Consider the following 22,879-nt stretch of genomic DNA (forward strand, 5'->3'; position numbering starts at 1 on the left):
AAATCGGTCAAAAAATTAGTTTAATACTTAATTTTTTTAGTAGAAAAGTTTAGGAAAAAAAATTGAAAACTAAGTGAAAATTTAAGAGAGAAATCGAGTATTACTCTAAATATTTTTAGCTTTTACACGCACAATTGGGGATGGTATTACTACGCTCCACACGGCCCAGCTTCATTGGGTGAAAGTACGGACTAACTTGAAGCACGTTGTATAGGATAACTCCCTCCTGGAAAACCACGGAGCCTCGAGACCGTACTCTGCAACTTCGCGGGAAGAAACCCTAGTTTCTTGATTGCGCCACAGAAGAAAGTGCTTTTCACAAGGACATGAACAATAGTTCCTCTTCCAAAATGCATGGTCCAGATCAACCTGAAATAAGTGGGCCCGCTCCTGCGCCTAAATCTCTGCGCACGAAAATGGGCAAACCGGAAGACAGTGAAAAGAAGGTAACTTTCTTGTTCAATTTCAAATTTTTACTGTTACCCACTTCCTAATTTACCAAAACAAGGATACCCAGATACCCAGAAGTGCTTTTGGAAATAGTTCTGATCCGCAACTTCAAGACTCTGTTTTGAGATTGATTGGATTTCACATTGTATAATGTGTTTAGTGCCTTGTTATGGATCATGAGACTGGACTTTTTGAAAGAAAAAAAAATCTTTTAATTGTTCTTTTTACAAATTTGAATTTTTGCCCAGCTTTCTAATTACCAGAATTTAAATTTGAATTGTAGTTATTTTTTTCATTGTAGTGCTTTTCATGTAACTTTGTGTAGATTTTTCATAAGAAACTCAAAGATGTTGAGATTAGTGTTCCGATAGTGTATGGCAATATTGCATTCTGGCTCGGTAAGAAGGCGAACGAGTAAGTATTATTTTAATGGCGGTAGATTTATTGGCTTGTTGAATTACTTACATGAGGACTGGAATATCAGAGTTAATTTTGTGATATCTAATTAGGTACCAATCACACAAGTGGACTGTGTACGTTCGTGGGGCAACCAATGAGGATCTTGGAGTGGTGATAAAACGTGCTGTTTTTCAGCTGCATTCCAGTTTCAATAATCCCACAAGGGTGGTTGAGTCACCACCATTTGAATTGTCAGAATGTGGCTGGGGTGAATTTGAAATCGCCATTACGCTTTTCTTCCACAGTGATGTTTGTGATAAGCCATTAAACTTGTGAGTTGCTTTGAATATTAAATTTATGTGATTTACTTGGCATTTGGCTGTCTAGTTTTGTGTTTGATACTGTCTGTGTTCTTTGCATTTGTACCAAGTCCTCAACAATGGAATAGTATATTTAAATGGTTAAACCTAGCTGGTGAGAAGCAACTTTGTCTTTTAATTTCCAACGTCGATATGTTCATTGTCTATCTGAGTAGTTAACAGAAACCGTCCAGCGACACATCCTGCTTTATATGTGGAAACTATATTTTACTTAACCTTCTAGTGTGCTTAATTGGGAGATCAATTTTTCAAACAATGAGTTTGATTATTTGTTACATGCTTTGATATAATTTGATTTTACATTTGATTGGAAACAACCAACAAGCTGTTTTTCATTTTAGCATGCATTTGGTAATATGGGTGCCCATCATTGTGAGGAGAATTTGATCTTGAGCTTTTTCACAGATTTCATCATTTGAAGTTGTACCCAGCGGATGAGTCCGGTCCTATGTCGACTAAAAAGCCTGTTGTTGTGGAATCATATGATGAGATTGTGTTCCCTGAGCCTTCAGAGGCATTCTTAGCTCGTGTGCAGAATCAGCCAGCTGTAGTCATTCCCAGACTACCTGCTGGTGTTGCTTTGCCTCCTCCTGGTATAAATTAGTTATGCTGTGCTGTCTGTAATTTCTCTTTATCATGTTGTGGATGGTAAATTATTCCTTTTCGTTGCATGTAGTGCCAGTTGAGGATCCAAGTAACAGAAAGAGAGGGGACACTAAAGATCATCCCCTATGCCAGTGGTTCACGAACTTTTCAGAAGCAGATGAGCTGTTACGACTTGCAACAGCTCGTCAGCAGGTAAGCATCAGTCTATCTCATATTTTCTGGATATATTTGTGGAACTTCAAATTTTGTGATCGTGAAGAGCTGTCATATGTGCGTATTCGTGGAAAAACCATGTGTGGTTTTTTAGATTATGTACTGACATATTTGTCCAGTTAATTTCTTTGTGGAAAATCCTTTTGCAATTTATTGCATATATTAGTGTCTAGGATTGAATTGGCGCAAACCCGAGCGCAATGGCGGTCTAGGATTCATACAGTCGACCCCCTTAGTAGGTAAGGCACAAACTCCATAAAAAATTTGTTAGAAGTATTTCACCCTTCTCATTTATGTATTGAACGGAATTCTATCCATCTTTTGCAGTCATGTTTTTTTTTTTTTTTTTTTTTTTTTTTTTGGGGGTAAAGTGGGGTGGGGTGAAACACCCCAACAAACAAAACTAAATTAAGTTACAAACTTCCCGATACTTAGTAATCCCCAACAAGTCATCACTTAGGACATTGCCAACCCACACAGGAGGATCTTCAAGGAGGCACAATCCCGGATCAATGTTGTAGCTCCAATTAGCAAGCATCAGCCACTGCATTCTTCTCCCGTAAATATGCATAAGTTTATATTGCTGGAATTGAGACAATATCTCGTGGTAGCTGTCTAAAAGAGAAGCTAGAGGATGAAACCTGTCAACACCATCCTGCTGCATCAAATTCACCAAACCAACTGAATCTGTTTCTACAATATGATGAGAGATGCCCTTTTCCCCTTCTAACCTAAGCCCAAAACCCCAAACTTCAGCCTCCCAACACTTGCCTTTTACCCATTTGCAGTCATGTCTCTACCTCAACTTTAGATGTATATTTGATAAGTATGAAGTTAAAATCGTTACGATATGCTAGTGAAGAAAACATCAAACATGAGCCCAGTATGCTTAGAGAAAATAAATAGGGCTTGTTCATGTTCTAAGAGCTGTAAAGGGATTTCACAGGAAAATTTTCAGTAAGCAATCATTGTGCGTCAATCGAAAACATTTAGCCGATAGACTGTTGCTCTCTATCTGATCGTTGTAGTGTCCAAACTAGTGTAACAATGTCTAATCTAATGGATGTTTAAATATATCCCCAGAGATACAGGGGTACAATGTTTGAATCCTAGGGTGTGCTCTGTAAACCCTAAAGACCACCCAACCATGTTTAGTAGGGCTGTGTTTAAATTGATCAGTATTTGGTACTCAGAAACTATAATCTGGTCTGTGGAACTGTTGTGGGCTAAGATGTAGAAAATAGTGAACCAAAATTGTAATTTAGCGCCAAGGCAGACCTAAAATAACATTCAAAACTAGTTCAGATTTAAGTTGTTTTAATTATCAGGTATTATGTAGAACTGGTCTAAACCAATTCTTTAGTTTCCCAAACACGTCCTAAGTATATGTTGAATGGATTGACTGGGTTCTCAAGTGAGTTAAGAGAGGACTACCTTTTTTCCCCCAATGATTTCTGATGAAGTGTCTCCAAAAAGGACAAATTATATGCAAAGATCTTTAGCCATTCGATCATGCTACCGTCCTATGTCTATGTACACTACTAGGGAGGGTAAAGAAACAGACTGACAATTACGGCAGGGAAATACACTGTTTCTTTTTTGCAACCCTTGGTCTAATCAAAAGATGAATAAGGCCTGGTTTGGTACTGAGGTGATTCTGAAAAATGCTGGTATCAAAAAAAGCTAGGAGTTGTTTTTGTGTTTGGTAAACATTCAGCTTCAGCTTTTTTTTACAGTTTTGGGTGAAAAAAAGCCAAAAACAAGAAGCTGAAAAACCCAGCTTTGAAAAATCAGCTTTTTTTCACATCTGTTTTACATAAAAGTTACCAAACACTGTAATACTGCTTTTTTTTTTTTTCAAAAGCACTTTTACAAAAAAGTTTACCAAACACTGTGCTGCTTATTCTCACAGCACAGCAAAAGTAGCTTTTTTTCAAAGCACAGCAATACCAAACCAGCCCTAAGTCTCATAGGTCACCAAACTTACACAAAAGTTTTTACTTTTTGTAGTTCGACCCTGCCATGTTGAGTTAGAAGGCCTTTGATGAGTCAAGTTTCTATAGGAAAAGTAATTCTCATGACAACTATAGTGGTTGTTTAAGTTATTCTGAAATTCCTGAACCAGTCTAAGCATTTGTGATAAGGGGTGTGATATTCACACACCCATTTTTACTTCTCACACACCCTTCTAACTTTCGGCCATCGGATCAAATGAATTGAAGATGATCAAGGGACAAAAATTAACAAGTGGTGTGTGAGAAGTAAATACCTATTTTGTGATAAATACCTATTTTGTGTCTCCATGTTTATTGACTTATCATGATCAAATTCTGTGATTTCATTGCTATTAACCATTGAAATCTGAAATAAGTTAGAATTGAGTAGGTTATGAATCCTGAATCTTGCAAGGATTTATTGAGATGAATCACATGTTGTGGAGATCTGGAACATATTTGACGTTTTGGCATTAGTCGGCAGTAATGTATACCATAAGTTTGGTTACTCTAGTTGAGATATGAAAATTACTTATCGTGATAGAAAATGCTTAAATAACTATATTAACATCTGGTGTCAAATGTCTTTGTGTTAGGTTCAAACTCACATTGCTAAATTTCGAAGAGAGATAACTCTGCTAGAGGGGCAGCATCAACAAGTGAATTCTGTCTCCGACCAGTGACTGTACATTATCCTGCAGATTTATGAAGATTTCAGTTCCAAATTGGTTCCGTGGTAGATTCGTTCAAATGACTTGCAGCAGACGCACATGGTGGCACACAGCTATGGGGAGTCTTTTTTTTTTTCTTTTTTTTTTGGTTTTACATTCTCTCTCTCTCTCTCTCTCTCTCACGTTAATTTGTTGTCTTCTTCATTGTAACGCGGCATGTATCGGTAATCAATTTAAAGGAAGAACGTAAAAGGTGTATCTTTTACATCTTTCATGTCAAGAAAAGAGAGGATTTTTGTTTACTTTGACAATTAACATTGATTGTTCAACTTCTCAGTGTTAGTTATCTGAAAGTACATATGAAGAGAATAGAGTAGGTATGAAAATTGAGGCGTTTGATTTTAGGTATGGCTTGTGCATTCAGCATTAAGATATCATCTTAATCAATTTTCTTTTCAATTTTAAGTTTTCTGTGGGGATTGGGCATAGGAATTGCAACGCAAAGGGGGACGAGTTCTTGAAAACTGAAAATTGAAAACTAAAGGTCGTTTGCCATTCTTTGTTTTGAACATATCAGGTGAGGAGCCATCCTTACTCTCACCCTCACAAATCCTGTCAAAGTTGCTGAGTTAGGTCCAAAAAAATAATTCTCTTCATACTTGCATATATCCCGCTGAATCTAGGCTTCGTATAGTGTAGGTTATAGCCTAAGTAATTCTCGTTTTCTTAAAGATAGGGAACACTTTATTGATTAGTTATATGTCATATTCAGGGTGCGTTTTTACAAAATAGGATTGTTTAACTAAGAACAACTCTATCCTTAAAAAAATGCGCTGGCACCCAGCCTTTGAAATTTGATTATATTGGTTATATCCTGTTAAGCCTCGGGGGGGGGGGGGGGGGGGGGGGGGGGGGGGCGCCATTTATTTCACATTAATCGCCAAAGATGCTTTTGAAAAAGGAATTAGTGCGTCTTCCCGCGAAACAAGATGGCACGGCTCGAGTCGACAACAAATGGTTACCCACCCACAGGGCTTTACGTTTTGTTCGGATCATGATGTCGTACTGAGCTCCAACCCTTTCTTTCCTTCTTACCACAAAAGATCATGTTTCTTTCACTGCATGTCTTCATCTTGAAATATTTTGGAATAATGTATACAAAGAAATAAAAACTGAAAACAAATCTTGCAATATTGACTCCAATGAACAGTTAATTGGCCAAATCCATCTCCACCCCTACAAAATGTGTTGGCATCCAACCCATTTAAAATATTATTAATTTTTTTTAGAAAATAATAAATAAAAAAATTTAGTTTTAATTTCGGATAGGATTTTTAACCAATCTTGTCACGTCACATGTCATTATCCGAAAGTACTATTTTGTGGATAGATTTCCATTAAGATTTTCAACCAATCCCGATACGCCACGTATCACTATCTATTTACAATAATTTAGTCAAGATTTTGATTAGATTTTCAACCAATCTTGTTACGCCATATCCGAATGTACTATTTTGTGGATAGATTTCCAATAAGATTTTCAACCAATTCCAACATGTCACATGTCATTATATGTTTACAATAATTTAGCCAAGATTTTGATAAAATTTTCAACCAAGCACTTAGTGCCACGTGGCATCGTAAAAATCCTCATCCTTTCTTTTTTTGTCCATATCAACCCTACATCCATCCTCATTCGTACACCAAACTCAATCCTTCTTTTTTAGCTCAGAATCATTCTTCATCGTTTTTAGATCTTAAGTTCTTACAATGTCTTCTTCAAGGAGATTGTATGAAATCAATAAGTAACAGAAAAAATTGTTGGCACAACAGGAAGAATTGTTCAATCTAAAGGAAGGCGAAGATGAGGCTTTCACAATGGAAGAAAATGAGGATGATGAACATAGAAGGCAGAAGGCCACACATTCCCGTCATGTCATGGAAGTTGTGGGTCAGATATCCAAACCCAGACGTGCCACAAACTTGAATAAAAAGAGGGAAAGACGAGGTAAAGGTCTCGTGGAAGATTATTTTATCTCCAACAATTTATTCCCTGATCATATTTTTAGACGCCGTTTTAGAATGCAACGAAGTTTGTTCAACAAAATCATGAGTGCTATCTGCAACCATGATCCATACTTTGTGCAAAAAAAAATGATGTTTTTCATGTTCTAAGTCTTCTTCCTAAGCAAAAAAATTACAGCTGCCTTGCGGATGCTTGCATATGAAGCATCTTCAGATCAAGTGGATAAGATAGCGAGGATGGGAAAATCAACTATTTTAGAGTCCCTAATGCAATTTTGCTCCGCAATCAAAGTCCTGTACACCAATAAGTATCTCCAAAAACCCACGCCAAGGGACCTGCGAAGGCTTCTGAAGAAGGGTGAGATAGAGGCTTTCCTGGCATGATTGGAAGCATTGACTACATGCACTGGACCTAGAAAAACTGTCCAAGTGCGTGGCAAGGAGCTTATGGCAATAGATAATGAGCCAAAAGTATCATTTTGGAATAAGTGGCTTCATGTTATACATGGATTTGGCATACCTTTTTTAGTGTTCCAGGAGCTCAAAATGACCTCAATCTCCTGGCCCAATCTTCAGTATTCTCGCAACTCCATCTCATTACCCGTAAGAAGGTCATAGGTAATTTGAACCCAACATTAACATAACATAACATCTTTGATGAGCTTCCACTTAGCCATTTTTTTCACAAAAAAGTATATGAAAGCTTTGCTTGAAAGTGTTGAAAATATTGAAATGTGGTGTAAGGTGGAAGATGATGGTTATGTATTTATAGAAAAATAATAATAAATTTTTTAAAAACTTTTTCTGTACTTTAAACAATTTTTAATAATTTTTTATTATTTTTTATTAAGTTAATTAATCTGGACCGCTGGATTTGAAAATATTCAAATCCAACAGCCCAAATGTGAACACGTGGCCAACGGTCATAATTTTGACCGTTTGGTTTTTTTGGACAAAATCATGGATTGTTGATCTTGGGATCAGACAGCCCAGAACGAGCCACATCCCTAGCCGTTAGATTTGAATTTCAAATTTTTTTTACAGTTGGAAATCCAACGGTCCAGAAAACTAGCCGTTGGAAATCCAACGGCCCAGAACGAGCCACATGACCACTCACCCGGTACCAATTAATGCACTGCAACGGTGGGCCTCGCCGCCTTTTTTTGGTCAGGAAATTGCGCCCAGTCGCGCATGTTTCCCATGCGCCTAGGCAAAAAATTAAAAATTAAAAAAAAAAAATTCGTAGTGGGCTGTGACGTCACACAGCCCAGCATATTGCTTAGCATGTTTTGGCCCGGCCTATGGACTGGCTTGGGTTGGGTGCCAGCCTATTAAGCTCGGCTGGACCATTTTTTGTGCAGGCTGACCTATTTTTCAGGCTTTGAGTCAGCCTACCCTAATAGGGTGGAGCTCCTCTAAGGGTGCGTTTTTTACGAAATAGTATTGTTTAACTATGACAACTCTCACTCACACAAAGCAACATTTCCACTTGTATTTGGTCCCATCCACCCCTTTGTATTTGTTTTTGGCACCTATAGTGAAGTTTCTGTTTGCCAATTCTAGACAAGATACTTAGCAGAGTTGATTGACTAGAGAAACTTTCACATTCGATGGGATCTTGTGGGGCCGCGTGATGTTTAAATAGAGATCTCATGTTTTTTTTTATGAAAAAATGCTCTACAAATAATGTGATCAGACATCTCTACTTGAGTTTTTCTCCCTCTACTATTCATTTCCCCATACTCTTGTGCACATGGGATGTGAACCCATACCACAATTTACATCTTCATGACATCAGCATCAGGTGCTTAATTTTCTGATCCTATCCATACTTTGAAAATACAGATGGATATGGATATAAACCATATTTCATATGTATTCTTTGACTAATTATGTTTCCATGTGTTTATTTATAGTATGTTTATGATATATTAAGCTTTTTATTGAACAACCCATGAGACCATGTATTCTGACATCATCACCACCATCAAAATGCATCATGCCGTCTCTTCAGACTTCATTGTTAAAGCATTTGCTTACAACCCACATGGGTGTCAATGCCTTTGTTTATTCAATTTTTTCCTTTCAAACAATATTTTAATCTGCTCCAAAACTACTCAAGCAATGATTCAAATATAGGTACAGGTACAGTGGCAGAAATACATTACTCTAACCAACCGGGCAATACCTGATGTCTGCATTTTTTGTTTATTCGTTTAGTTGCTCTTGCTCTATCCATGCCTATAAAAGAATAATAGTTGGGATCTTTTGGTTAATGTTCAACATGACCTCATTTTCTTACCAAGTTTTAACTAAGAGAGCCAATGGAAAAAGACAATACCTCATAACATATATGTTTGTACCATACTTGATCAATCACAAAACTACCAAGCATTGGTCAACTTCATACCTTCAAGGATCCACTGAGGGGTTGATGCTGAGGCACCATTACCGAAGCACAAGAGTTTTCCTCCAACCAGGGGGTTAATCACAGCACGACACATGTCAACGTCAGAATAAAGCTCATAGAGTCCTACATCAACCACAAACAAAAGCTAGAGGCTCTCCTCAACTATAAAAGAAGACCATTCTCCTACAAAGAATCCCTAATATCGTTATTGTACTTAAACTAGTCATTAGAACTCACTAATTAATGATGATTATGCTTGAACCTATATACGTATTTGTGTAAACCCTTCACTATTAATGAGAACTCCTCTACTCCGTGAACTTAGCCAAACTTAGGGTGAACCACGTACATCTTGTATTTGCTTCCCTATCTCTATCTCTTTTCATGTTTATCCTCATTAGTGACCGGAGCAACCGAGCGAAGGTCACAAATTTGACATTTTACGCTGTTCCAAAATCTTCACTGATTTTGTGCATCAACAATATATATTCCAACTTCCAACTATATACAGTTACGGTTGAAGTAATCTTTTTTGGGTAATTGAATTGGCGAGAGAGAGAGAGAGAGAGCCGTTTGAAGCAGTTGGAAATGATGTCATATCAGCGATCATCATCAGGTCCTTACATTGTTGTTTTTACAGGAGAGTTTTGGGGCAAGAGTAACATGGCCTTCATGTGCCAAACCAAGCCGCAGTCAGAGTCGGTGAAAAAAATGAGGGACAGAAAAAATACCACCAAAATTTGAATAGAAATTCCCTGTCTTGTGTTTTTGGGGGGTCTATGGTGGCGGGCCTTTACAGTCCCTCTCTTGTGTTTTCATTTGTTTATTCTGTTTTTTCCCAATCAATCTCATTCATAGAACATGGTAGGTGGGAGGGATTCTTTGGAAGACGGTGACTTGCATGTAGGTAATTTGGTACCTGTGTATGTTTGTATCTGGGGCTTCCTATTGCAACAGATTTACCCTCCAACCTTGGCCCCCATATGTAGTTGCTTTCTTAGCTACCACCCAAATAATCGTGCTCTGATCTTCCTCTTGGTAGGGTTTTGGCGAGGCTCACTTATAAACTTGTAAACGGACCAAAAGATTGGATCACCCTAAGTTATATCTGAATGATAATCAAATTATTGAATTTCAATCGTATTTAAATTAGTTGTTTGCATGTATCTCAATCCATATCTTATTAGTTATGTTGGAAAATCAGACAAAAATCCTACCATTGGCAGTCGACTTACTTATCCACACCGGCCATAGTTCTATTGTTTGAGAACGTTTCTGGCGACGTTCACTTAGCAACACCAAAGCGGTTTCAGCCAAGAGTTTCGGCTAGGTCTCCTAAGAACTAGTTGCTTGTTAGAGAGTGTCATCGTCTTTTGATAACTAAAGGCGCTCTCTTATAGTCTTGGGCTGAAATTATTTTTTATGTTGTTGTGAAATTTAGTGTGAATGACACACATGCGATTGTATGAGGTAGCAAACCAAAATAGACTTTGGTGACAACCGTTGAAAGTCTTAGGGAGATAAAAAATGTCTTCATGCATGTAAAGTTGTGTCGGATCAAAACCTCTATGTATATATGGTTGTAATCTCATTACAACACATAAGATTAAGAGTGAAAGCAATAATATCAATATCCCCCTTTCTTTGCCTGCATTCTTTGTGTGATACAGTTACGAAAATAAACAGTATGATACATAGCACCTGTTCTACTTCTATCTCTAGCAAAGGTTATCTCTCTCTCACTTTTGCCTATTTATAACATATGTGAATTTATGTTGGGGCATATTTCTTTAGAGTTGCCTTAGCCTAGAAAAGCCAAGTACTAGCCCTGCGTTGGTCTAAAGTTACACCGTTTAAACCTAAATTTTTGGTTGTGCTTGAGTGTGCGCTAATTAATTATGATCATAAAGATATATGTACTCGTTTGGGTTTGAGAAAACACAAAAACAAGAGACAGAAATGCAGGACATGGCCGTATTGGGCACTAATCATAGCTTTGTGGACCACTTTATGAATTCGAACATGGAGGGGTTCCTTTGCTAAAATGGATGCAGACTTGGAAGGTATATGGGGTGTACATTTGCCGTAGATTTACGTCTTATTGCAAATCTTCTTTTCTAGTGGTTGTAGTTCCAGTAGGACCACGTAAAGAAAGCTCTATACGCTATTAAGACACTGCACTTCACTGTTATTTTAACCATTAGGTCCATGGCCAATGACTCGTCAGTTAGTGAACCGGTTAGTGAGTCGCGATTTGATGAGTTAGTGAGCCGTAGAACAAGGTTTTAAAAGACACTAGGTGCTAGTCGGACGGCAGGCTGAAGCCTACTGTTTAGATGGCTAGGCGGGGTCCTAGGCGGATTTAAGTTAATATAAATAATTGCATGCTTATTCTTAAAAAATACATAATTGCATTTGAATACATAAATTACAAAATAAAATGACATATAGATTACAAAATATTAGAACATAATGAAAACATGGGAACCAAGCATATAATGTACATGTGTTCATCTTTGTATTCAACAAGTTTATTACAATTTATTGAAAAAAAAAAATGCAAAATGAAAGTTATCTATTTTCTGTCTAAAGAGTCGTGACCTAGGCAGGTCTAGGCGGGCTTCTAGTTGATCTGGGTGAGCGCCTAAGCAAGTTTAGGAGCCATTTCTTAATTTTCGAACTCCTAGGGATTAATCGGGATAGTAGCTAAGCGCCTAGCGCCTAGGCTGGGCCTATGTGGCGCTAGGCGGAGATTTTTAGAACAATGTCATATAACTCCATGTATTGAGTTCATAAGCTAATAATTGGGTGTATAAGCTAATAATAAGCGGGCCAAGAGTGCCACGCAACAAGAAACATGAGTAAACGCCTGTATTGATAGACAAGAGTCTATCTGAGAAGATGTTTTAGAATGAATATTTCACCATAGATAAAATAAGATGGCGTGTACAACTTCATAAGTTTGTTTACATTGGAAACATAATTAAAAAATATATATAATGTTCGATAACTTTAACAAAAAGGAATGCATCTTTCTTTTCAGTTTGAATCAATGTTGATCACCGCTTCCAACCTTGTTTGTTTTCGTCAATACTTTCTTCCTGTTTAGAAGAGGGTGCTGAATTGGGATTTGCGAGAGAGACATCTCTGCTCAGGATGAGTAGGACAGGAAATTATATATACATGCATGGAGTTTACTTGATATCTGTGATAACCAAATACATATAGGTATCCACTTGAATCGTATTAATAGATTCTCATCGTATCAATTTAATGTTAGTGTCAAAATCACCACCACTAAACTTTCATATACGTATCTGGGTTGAGTTTAAGTTAATTAAACAATCGTGCGAAAATGTTACGTACTCGAACTGAGATTATTGCTAAATAAAGTAATCATGAAAGTAAGAAAATGTTTGAGGTATGATTTTGATTGATTTGGTACCAACTCAATCCGGAAGCGTGATCACAAAAGTACGGTGGAAATATGCATAAGTAGCAGTGAAAGACACATAGGTTTCTATAAAAATGTTAGTTTGCTATGTGCTGTGTGTGTGTGTGTGTGTGAGAGAGAGAGAGAGAGAGAGAGAGAGAGTTGTTTTATCTGTGAGGTAGAAGCAGTACACGGAATCACCAGACCAGGTTGCCGAACAATCAGAAAAGGCCAAACCATCCACTTCCACAGGACTGTACTGTATAGTCCCCTAATTATCGGCTACTGTATAGTATCCTAACTATCGGTCCGTGATTGTAGATAAAGAGAGAAGGATGTAAAATTGTAGTAAATTGCTGTGCCAGTAGTGGATTCTTACGTTTACGTATCTCTTTTTAGAGCAATTCCACCCTACTAAGACAAAACCCAAGACTCCACCGTCGACGACGTCGGTGCCAGGCTCAAAGCCCTTCAACTCGAGTACGTCTCTCATTCCTCCTCTTTCGCTACCTCCGCCGCGCAAGGCCTGAACGCCGTCAAACTGTACCACCACGTCGGCGGAAACACATCAAGGCCAAGTGGATCGTCCCCGAGAGGACCGCCCCCTCCCTCGACCATCATCTGATTCTGCACCCTAACCTGCAAATTTTTTTTGTCATGTGACGTCATATCGCCTCAGGCACAGAGGCGGGCGAGAATGTCCCTATTGTTGAGTCTGGGGAGTTGGGCCCACAGAATAGCCCCACTGATTTGGGTGCGCTGGAACTGTTTTTGTTGGGGTAGGGAGAATGAATCACCCAATTACAAGGGCAATAAGAAAGGGTGAAGTTACTGTTAACTCATCTCTTTTACATTTGTCCATTAATTCTTTTTTATTTATCCAATTTAAAGACTATAGAAACAGAAAAAGTATGAGGAAAAAATGAATTACCTTGTAAATTTTCTAGCTTTAAACCTTCCTGGAAAATTTACATGGCATTTGTAAATTCCTATTATTTAGTATTTAGAAAATTTGTCCATGGAACTCTCCAATAGCCGGTGTTTCATTCATTTACCAAAATCTTAGATCTAAAAAAATTCATAGCAGTCTTTCTTTAGCTTTCTTCCTTGCTTTTCTCATGAATTGTTGCAGATTTATTTTTTATTTTAGTACTTTTCGTTTGTAAGTGTTTTATTGGTAAGGCTATTTGTGAGTCTTTCAAAGTGAGTATTTTGATACTGTTAAGCACAAAATTCATGGTGCTATGGACACTAGTTGGTTCCTTGTCAGTTTCTCTTTGGAGTTGACATTGCTCGTTGTCAAAGAGTGTCCTCATGTTCGTTATATTTCAACTTTTGTGCGTAAAATTTTCAGATGTCAAAATCGTGTTTAACATTTCCATTAGAAATTGAGTTACTTTGACTTTAAAATGTCATCCCAGTCTCTTGAGTTTGGGTGTGGATGATTTCAAGATTTGGATGCAATTCCCTTAATTATTTTAAGGGACATCTCACTCTCAAATCCATCAATACAGTGAAAACTAGCTTGGTCATGTTGGTCTTTTATGTTTTGTTGAAATGACCTCTTGCATTTAATCAAGAATGTCCTCTTTAATGTTTGTATCAGTTTTTATTATTAGAGTATTATAACAAAACTGCTTATAACAGAATGAGAATGGCATCTCTTTGTGGAAAGTCATTAACTGAGAAATGATTTGGTCAGTCAATAAAGTATAGAGCTTTCGAAACCAAACTTTCAAATTTAGATACCTTCATCCAAAAAATGAAATTTTTCCATGAAGAAAGAGAGAGAGGGTCCATGTTGTCATATGGAGGGCCGACATGCAAGAGTAAACCCAATGGGTTTGGCTCCCACCATTTCCCTGCACACATACACATAGACATAGACATACACACACCCCAAAACACCCGTGGTATGTCCTACCCTCCCCACACTTCCACATGACCTCTCTCTCTCTCTCTCTCTCTCTCTCTCTCTCTCTCAAACCCTCTCCTCCATAAATACCCCTATCACCCTTCACTCACTTCACCACCAACACCTCTCTTATCCTTCCTTCCCCATTTCCTTTACCCCAAAACAAACACCAGAAACCGAAAACACAAAGCAAAGAAAAAGGATGGGCATCAGAAAACCAAACAAACTGGCTCAAACCGCAGTGCTCAAGCAAATCCTGAAAAGATGCTCGAGCTTGGGAAAGAAATATGGCTACGACGAAGATGGTCTTCCCATTGATGTCCCAAAAGGCCATTTCCCAGTTTACGTTGGCGAGAACAGAACAAGGTACATTGTTCCCATCTCGTTCTTGACACATCCTCAGTTCCAATGCCTCCTCCGCCAAGCCGAAGAGGAATTTGGCTTCGATCACGACATGGGCCTCACCATCCCCTGCGAAGAAGAAGTTTTTCGATCCCTAACGTCGATGCTCAAATGATATCATTGGATATTTTCAAGTTCTAGAGATTTGTGTGTGGGATTTTCATGGAGAAGAGATGACCAAGATGAAGCTTAGCTAGCTAGATAGTCATAGCTTCTCTCTTTTTTTAACATCTTGTTCTTCCTTTTTCATCAATCTTGACCTTAATTTGTTGGGTTTTTTATTTTTTATTTTTTGGGGGTTGGTAGGTTTGTTTTGAACCCTTTTGAGATGTTTGATTATTGACCCTAACTTGAAACCCATTAACATAAAATGGGTTTGGTTACATTGTAAAGTTTGAGATCCATTTTACTCACAGAGGTAGATTGTTATGTTCCCCGTGAGACAATTACTACTGTTTTTAAGGAATTAAGGACAGCTTAAGTGACTGTTTGCCTTAAAAAATAGGCTTATTTTTAACTACGCCTCTTTTAATCTCACTTTGCTTCTTATAACTTAAAAGTCACCACATTACTTTTTAAAACTCAAAGTTCGTTTCACTTTGCCCCTGTAACTCGATTTTGATCCTATGTTGCCTCCTAAAACTTGAAAGTCGTCTCTATAAAACTCAAAATTCGCTCCACATTGCTGAGATCTGTTAAATTTTTTATGTGTGTTTGATTTGAGTGTGTCAGGCTAATCAAAATCTTTTTTATTTTTTTTATCTCTTCAATTTCTTTTAAAATTAGTATTCTCTGATTGTTGAATGTTAACGCATAATGGAAATTTATATTCAAATTTATTGCACATGTGACAGTCTTATTGGGTGTTGGGTTCCACATATGTTTTAGGAGGCGACTTATAAGTTTCCGACAAAAGAAAGAGTCCACAAATCAAAGTGAAACGAATTTCGAGTTTTAGGAAATAAATTGGTGACTTCTGAGTTACAGTATGCAAAGTAAAATTTAAATAAAGTTCCAAAGAACCTAGTTAAAAATAAACCTATATAATATCCCTCATTAGGAAAAAATTGAGATCCATGCATGGCTTGAAGCAGCAGGTAGCGTAGCTATGTGGAATACAAAATCTTGAGTCAAATCACATTCAGGAGCGTCAATTAGCTTAAAAATAAAGTACCCAAAGGACCCTCGCCGAATCTTTTTCTTGAGGATCCTAGCTAGGGATTTCGTAATCATGATCGTATATCATACATCGTACGGTCAGTTTTCGTTAGGTACTATTTATATTTAATTTTAAATTTTAAATTTTGAAATGATTTATGACCCCACGATGTACGATAAACGATCACGATTACAAGATATCTAAGATCCCCATAAAAAGAATCCGGTGAGGATCCTTTTCCTAAAAACATGTTAAAATTGAGTAACTTGTCAGAGAATGTGGGTACATAGGTTTTGTACGGATCAGCGATCAGGTTCTTCACAAGAATAATTATTTAGAGTACCACATCCACCACGTAGTATTAGTTACAACGAGTGTTTTCCAATTAAAATTGCAAGTTGCAAAAAATTAAGAAAGGTAATAACAGGTTATAATTGGATCCTACAAATTCAGATTTTGACAAGAAAAATAGAAAATTATGAGTCTATATTTTATCTTTTTCTTTCCTCACGATCTCTCTAGTCTCATCGTCTGCTTCCCCATTTTCTTGTCATTATCGCTACCAACTTGACTTCCAGCAGGGGGAAGGGAAGTTTAATTAAGTTACGAAATTCTTAGTGGAGTTCGAGTTTAGAGTATTAAAGTTATTTTAAAAACTAATTCAAAAAATGTTAAAGTTGACACATAGACTTGCACCCACAAGTGACGAGAGAATGCACTTATGAAATTAATGAGGCCCACATCCGTTTCACACCAAGTTAACCACTAAGAAGACCTGAGCTGTTAACTACGACTTCTCTAAACTTTTATACTCATAGTGTTTGGGTTAATATTTAACTTTGGGCTTAAAGGGAATGAAGCCTAATAGAGCTCAATAAAGGAGATTTTGCCCGAGGCCCAGAGTCAAGCCTAGATACCTGTCTTAAGACAATATAACGGCTCCCCATTAAATGCAAAGGTTATGTGCTTACAAGGGAAGTGACAACTAATGGAAATCAACCAACTCTCGGCCCAAAAGCACTTTTTCGAATGGCAGAACATGTAAAAATGTTGATGACTCACTATCCTCCAGTTGTTTTCGGGTAAGAGTAGAAGCAGCACAGTCAGGCTAATTCACCTATAAATAGGAGACGAGGGCCCAGAAATAAGGACACTCAACCAATCAAACAAACAAACATACAACTTGCCTCTCAGTCAAGCAAATATCCAGAAAGTTGTGCTTTGTCTAGATTTTGCACCCTTTTAGCTCTAGACTTCCTTTAGAAAGACATCTTTTGTCTATGTAAAAACTCTTTTACCTTTTTCAAATGTTGTAGTATCGATTCTCTTGTGTAAACCCATTTACCTTTCATCCCTCTTTCAGTACCTAGCCCTTTAGAATTGCAAGATGTTCAACCTTGCCCGACAAGGTGAAATCTTGCCCACCTCTCTTTGTTTTGTCCTTCAATTAATAGATCTATTGTTATAATTCCCCAGTACATATTCAAGTGATTTATAGTCTTTTGGTGATCTAAAGCTCCATCAGATCTCAGATCTAGTTCATTTAATGGTTTTATGGTCATAAGAAGATTAAAACTAATTAAAACTGATGACTTGATCATATCTTGATCTCCGCCCTTTAAGCATACAAGATAAAGAACTAAAAGTCCTTGATCTCAAGGCACAGAAAAGAACTTAATGTAGACTTAACCCATCTACGACAATCCTTTGATAACAAGAAGTCAGAATAACTTGGGCTGCAAGTAATCGGCTTAAATACACTTGTTCTACATCTGCCATACAAAGATGGCAATGGCACGCCTTAGTACTTAGTTAGTTTTGATTGCAAGTCTCAAGGCCTACACCTAAGGCCCCGCAAAGGCACCTTTTAGAACTAACTTTATCCTCCTCTTGCAGCATCTCAGCAAGTTGTAGCCCGACAATCAACCAAGGTGCTAACTCCTCGATGAGCTGTGTGTTCGAGCCAAAAACCTCTCTTAGCGAGATTTCCTGCCCGAACATAGTTTTGGCAAGCCCAGTGGGACCACAAATCTTGTATGCCAAGTAGGCGAAAGAAAGAACAAACCTTCAGGAGGATAGGAATGAAGCAAAAATCACCCTAGTGTATCCCAAGATCAAACATGGCAAATCTCCTCGAAGACTTGCAAGGACCTGCCTTGACGAAAAGCCCGACTCCTTTCGAATGATCAGGAGGGAAGGTCACAAATGAAGACCTGCAGGCTACCATAATAGCTGTCTTGAAAAGCATGGAGAGAAATTCTCTAGAGATAAGAGAGGAAGTGAGCAGACTCTGTTCCTTGACAAGAAATCTGCAAAGAATGCTAAATCTAGGATATTCTACCCCAGAAAACAACCATGGTAGAAAGATGATGAGAGAATAAAGAAAAGAGCAAGGATGAACCCAGAGCTGATCAACCACAGTCGAAGAAAATCAAGGAACTAGATTTGCCCGACCCTTCGTTATTTTTATTAGATAGCCGGGGCCAGTGCGGGTTAGAAATAAAGCAATCACTAAAAGAACCACAGGCTAATACAAGGATTGATATTGACCCTTTTCTACAAGCCCCAGTAAACATGATTAACCTAACATAGGCAGAGAAAGGAAAGGGAAAAGCCACTTGGGAGGTAAAAGCGGAAAGAAGGCCGATCAATAAACCAATTGAGAGAGTTATCAAGTTACTCGAAAAGCCTAAAGCCACCATAATCAAAGGGGTAATGTTATGCAGTAGACGTTAGTGTGAATGTGAATTGGAGGTACCAGTAATTGCAGTCGTCATTGATCAAGAATTGATCAAAAGAAAGAAGGAGGAGGAACATGAAAATCACATGAGTATCATACGGGCAGCAGAGAGGGAAACTACTAAGAATGTCTTTCAAAGGTTAGGAGGAAACTTTCAGCCTAAAAACTTGTCAAAAGTGTTTAGAAACTATAAAGCTTCAGAAGAAATGGAAGACATGGAGACCAAGATAGCAAAGTGGGTAGATGTAAGGCTATCTCAACTAGGTTATGCCAGAAGAGATGTTAGAATGAAAGGAAAAATAGTCAATCCGATCACAAAGAAGAATCTTGCCTGACTCGGGCGGAAGTGGTACATAATTGGAAGGGATGAGAGGCTTGTTAAAGAGATGAAGCCTCCATGATCAAGAGGGTCCAAAGGCAACATAAGGCCCACATGAACTCGTTAAAAGTTTCCACTACTTCAAAAACCTCAGAGAATGTGAAGTTCGAAAATGTGCCTCATAAGGGAGAAAATCGACCTTATTAAGGAAGTAAAAAGGAGGTGAAGAAGGCAAATAGCAAGAACGAAGGGGAAAGAAACCATGTGCCCCCGAACCTCTATCCTGGGAAACACAGAATATTGAGAAGAGCTCAAGAAGATATGGTAATGATACCTACTCCAGGATGGAGCCTAGAACCAATTTGTGTTGGAACTATCTCACCCGAGGAAGGGTTGCCTGCACCATTGTTAGTAGATACCATCTGAGAGGTTCTAGAACAGATGCTAGACTTTGGCATAACCTTGGAAGAAAAGTTGCCAGAGTTAATGTTGCCCGAAGAAGCACAGGCTTGGTTAGATGAATCTATGAACCATATCGAGGGCAAGGGGAAAGATTTACCTGGCAACTTCCACGTAAACATGACATATGTTTTATCAGCCATGTTTCGCGCCAAGCATAACCAGCCTCCCATGATGGAAGGTGATTACTTGGCCACAGAACCAATGATGGCGCATGTTAGTGTCGAAGAAAAGGGACAAAGATAACCCAACCAGATAGGCTTGCTTGAGCAATCAGGGAAGAAACCTAAAAGAATATACTCAGACAAGGTGGTCTTTGCTCACCCGAGTTCGGTCCTAGCCAACCATCTCAAGCCCATATATGTAACTGCTCACTTTGAAGGAGTACCTTTCAATAGGGTCTTGGTTGATGAAGGGGCCACAGTCAATGTGTTACCATACAAACAGATGAAGAGAATGTGCAGGAGTGAGAATGACCTTATCCCTATAGATCTTAAAGTTTCTAGTTTCTCGGGAGCTATCACCAGGACTCATAAGATATTGCCATTAGATGTCGATTTGGGCTCAAAACAAATCATGTTGGCCTTTTTTGTTGTAAACAGTACATCCACTTATAGGGCTTTACTAGGCAGATATTGGATTCATTAGAGCCTCTTTGTGCTATCTACGTTACACCAACAAGTGGCCGTTTACCATAAAGAACGGGAAATGAGACCTGGATTCTGGGAGATGGTGGAGGCCGAATCACGGCCGTTCCTCCCTACGGCTAGCATCATAGAAGCCAACTTCTACAATCCTAGTATCGGGATTTTTCAATGTTCAGGAGCTGATAAGAACAGTCGCCCGACTAAGGTGACGGCCCAAAAGCTTCTAGAATAAGGGTTATCTTTCACAAGCGAAGAATGGAACAAACCCTACATCATCTCAACTCCCCAACACCTTTAATGTCAGAACAAAAAAGGAAGGACCAAGTGATTACAGTCAGGTCCTTAATAAAAAGACTGTTGGTGTATAGGAGAGAGAAAAAACAAGAAAGGGAGAAATCAACCAAAGAAGAAAAATCGTGGATTGGAGTGGCTTCAAGCAGTCGAGTGAAAAAAGAAGAATTTTTTGGAGAAGAATTAAAGACAGCCTTCCAAATGGCTGAATGTATATACGACTTGGAGGGACCAGAGAATTTGCTCGAGACTCCTGCACTAGTTAAGTTTTTGTGTGCAGAACCCGACAAACCAGCCCCAGAAGTGCAAGACCCCTTGGAGACCATTGATTTGGGAACTAAGGAGGATCTAAGATCAATACAGATTAGTGGTTTGTTAGAAACCAAGGATTGGGCAAGGATTGTCGACCTTCTGCATGAATTTAAAGATTGTTTTGCTTGGCATTACACCAAGATGTTAGGTTTAGATCCAACCTTGGTGGAACACAAAATGCCTATTAAGGAGGGTTTAAACCTATTAAGCAAGCACCACGGAGGATGTCCAAAGAAATTGAGGAAAAGGTCAAAGAATGCCATTTTTCATGACTTAATCGGTCATAGCATGAAGTGTATATTGATGACATCGTGGTAAAATCCAAAACTGATGAGCAGCATTTGATGGACCTCAGACAAGCCTTAACAAGAATGAGGATCCATAAGCTAAAAATGAATCCAAAGAAGTGTGTTTTTGGAGTAAAATCGGGCAACTTTTTGGGATTCCTCATTCATAAAAAAAGAATGGAGGTTCACAAGAACAAAGCTTGAGCAATAATGGAATCACCTCCCCCTACTAATAAGGTACAACTACAAAGGCCGCTGGGAAAAGTCAACTTTTTGAGGAGGTTCATTGCCAATTTGGCGGGCAAGATTCAGCCACTAACTCCTCTGCTGAGACTAAAAGAGAAAGAAGAGTTTGAATGGGGCTAACAGCACCAAGATGCTTTCGACAACATAAAAGCTTACTTAGCCTATCCACCAGTGCTCATGCCACCTCAGAGAGGAAAGTCGTTGAAGCTTTATATCTCTGCCTCAGAAAAGTCAATTGGAAGCTTGATAGCCCAAAACAATGAAAGTGGAAAGGAGCAAGCTATATATTACCTCAATAGAATCCTTACTGAGGTAAAAACAAGATACACTCTGATGGAAAAATTATGTTTAACTTTATACTTTACTGCTTGCAAGTTAAGGCATTGCATGTTGCCTTGCCACATTCACATCATTGCCAAAACCGACGTAATCAAATATATGTTGTCCAAACCAATGTTGACAGGAAGAATTGGAAAGTGGATCCTCTCATTATCAGAATTCAGTTTTCAGTATGTACCGCAAAGGGCGGTAAAAGGGCAGACAATAGCAGATTTCTTAGCCGAACATCAAGAAACAGATGATGAGCCTATCAACATCCCTAAAACCCTGAAGGTAGCTAACCTTTGGATCCCGCCTAGCAAAGCCCTCTTGGGTAGAGAAGAATGGATTCAACAGGAGGTAAAAAGGGTATCGAGCCTTTGGGTTACTCTATGGAAGGTGTATTTTGATGGGTCTTGTACCCAAAATGCTGCTGGAGCTGGGATTGCCATCATCAATCCTAAAGGTACTCATCATTGTTATTCCTTCCTCATAGATTATCAAGAAACTACCAACAATCGGGCAGAATATGAAGCCTTAATAATTGGCCTGGAGATCTTGATAAAGTTGGGGGCAACCGAAGTTGAGGTATTCGGTGATTCAAAGTTGGTGATCAATCAGTTGAATGGAAAGTACAAGTGTAGACACATCACCATGGCTGGCTATTACTTAGCGGCCACTCAATTGTTAAGCTATTGGGGCACTGAAATATCAGCCAGCTACATTCCTAGAGAAGCAAATGCAATGGCCAACGAAATGGCACAATTGGTTTCTGGAGTACAAATTTAGGAGAGAAAGTTTGAAGAGGATATAAAAGTCCAAAGAAGAAATCTCCCTTCTATCATAGAAAGAGCATTCAGCCTAGATGTAATGACTGAAGAGATGGAGAAGGAAGATCGGAGGACACCTGTTCTTCGATATTTAAGAGATTCACCATTCCCCACAAGTAAGAAGAATAGACAGCAAGCAACTAAGTACGTCTTATGGGAAGAAAATTCACTAAGGAAGACTCCAGATGGATTAATGCTAAAGTGCCTAGACCAAGAAGAATCGATAAGAGTAATGGCCGAAGTACATGAAGGGATATGTCGAGCACATCAGGTGGGAACCAAGATGAGGTGGCTACTTAGGAGATACGGTTATTTCTGGCCCGAGATAGAGAAGGATTGCAAAGCTTATGCCCGAGGGTGTGAGGAATGCCAG

At 38.5% G+C, this 22,879-nt stretch overlaps 2 protein-coding genes and 1 pseudogene across 2 annotated transcripts; all 3 read left to right on the forward strand.

Moving 5' to 3' along the window:
• The first annotated feature begins 166 nt into the window (after positions 1 to 166).
• LOC137729990 (transcription initiation factor TFIID subunit 14b-like) lies at positions 167 to 5,059 on the forward strand. Its single transcript, XM_068469051.2, has 6 exons — positions 167 to 446; positions 776 to 864; positions 960 to 1,181; positions 1,635 to 1,822; positions 1,906 to 2,027; positions 4,639 to 5,059. The coding sequence occupies exons 1-6, from the start codon at positions 327 to 329 to the stop codon at positions 4,723 to 4,725; spliced, it is 828 nt and encodes a 275-aa protein (XP_068325152.2). The 5' UTR covers positions 167 to 326; the 3' UTR covers positions 4,726 to 5,059.
• Positions 5,060 to 14,603: 9,544 nt separating this feature from the next.
• Positions 14,604 to 15,415, forward strand: LOC137729987 (protein SMALL AUXIN UP-REGULATED RNA 12 pseudogene; annotated as a pseudogene).
• A 6,396-nt stretch (positions 15,416 to 21,811) lies between these two features.
• LOC148693412 (uncharacterized) lies at positions 21,812 to 22,465 on the forward strand. Its single transcript, XM_088678008.1, has one exon. The coding sequence runs from the start codon at positions 21,812 to 21,814 to the stop codon at positions 22,463 to 22,465; it is 654 nt and encodes a 217-aa protein (XP_088534134.1).
• Positions 22,466 to 22,879: the final 414 nt, after the last annotated feature.

This window comes from Pyrus communis, chromosome 10 (genome assembly GCF_041283825.1).
Source record: "Pyrus communis isolate YQ-2024b chromosome 10, ASM4128382v1, whole genome shotgun sequence".
Lineage (NCBI taxonomy): Eukaryota > Viridiplantae > Streptophyta > Magnoliopsida > Rosales > Rosaceae > Pyrus > Pyrus communis.

What these genes read in the sequence shown, in the direction of transcription:
- LOC137729990 (XM_068469051.2), top strand. Translation starts at nt 327, where the DNA reads ATGAACAATAGTTCCTCTTCCAAAATGCATGGTCCAGATCAACCTGAA. An exon ending in CTCGGTAAGAAGGCGAACGA is followed by an intron (nt 865 to 959) that starts GTAAGTATTATT and finishes ATATCTAATTAG; the next exon opens with GTACCAATCACACAAGTGGA. An exon ending in TTGCAACAGCTCGTCAGCAG is followed by an intron (nt 2,028 to 4,638) that starts GTAAGCATCAGT and finishes TCTTTGTGTTAG; the next exon opens with GTTCAAACTCACATTGCTAA.
- LOC148693412 (XM_088678008.1), top strand. Translation starts at nt 21,812, where the DNA reads ATGTTGACAGGAAGAATTGGAAAGTGGATCCTCTCATTATCAGAATTC.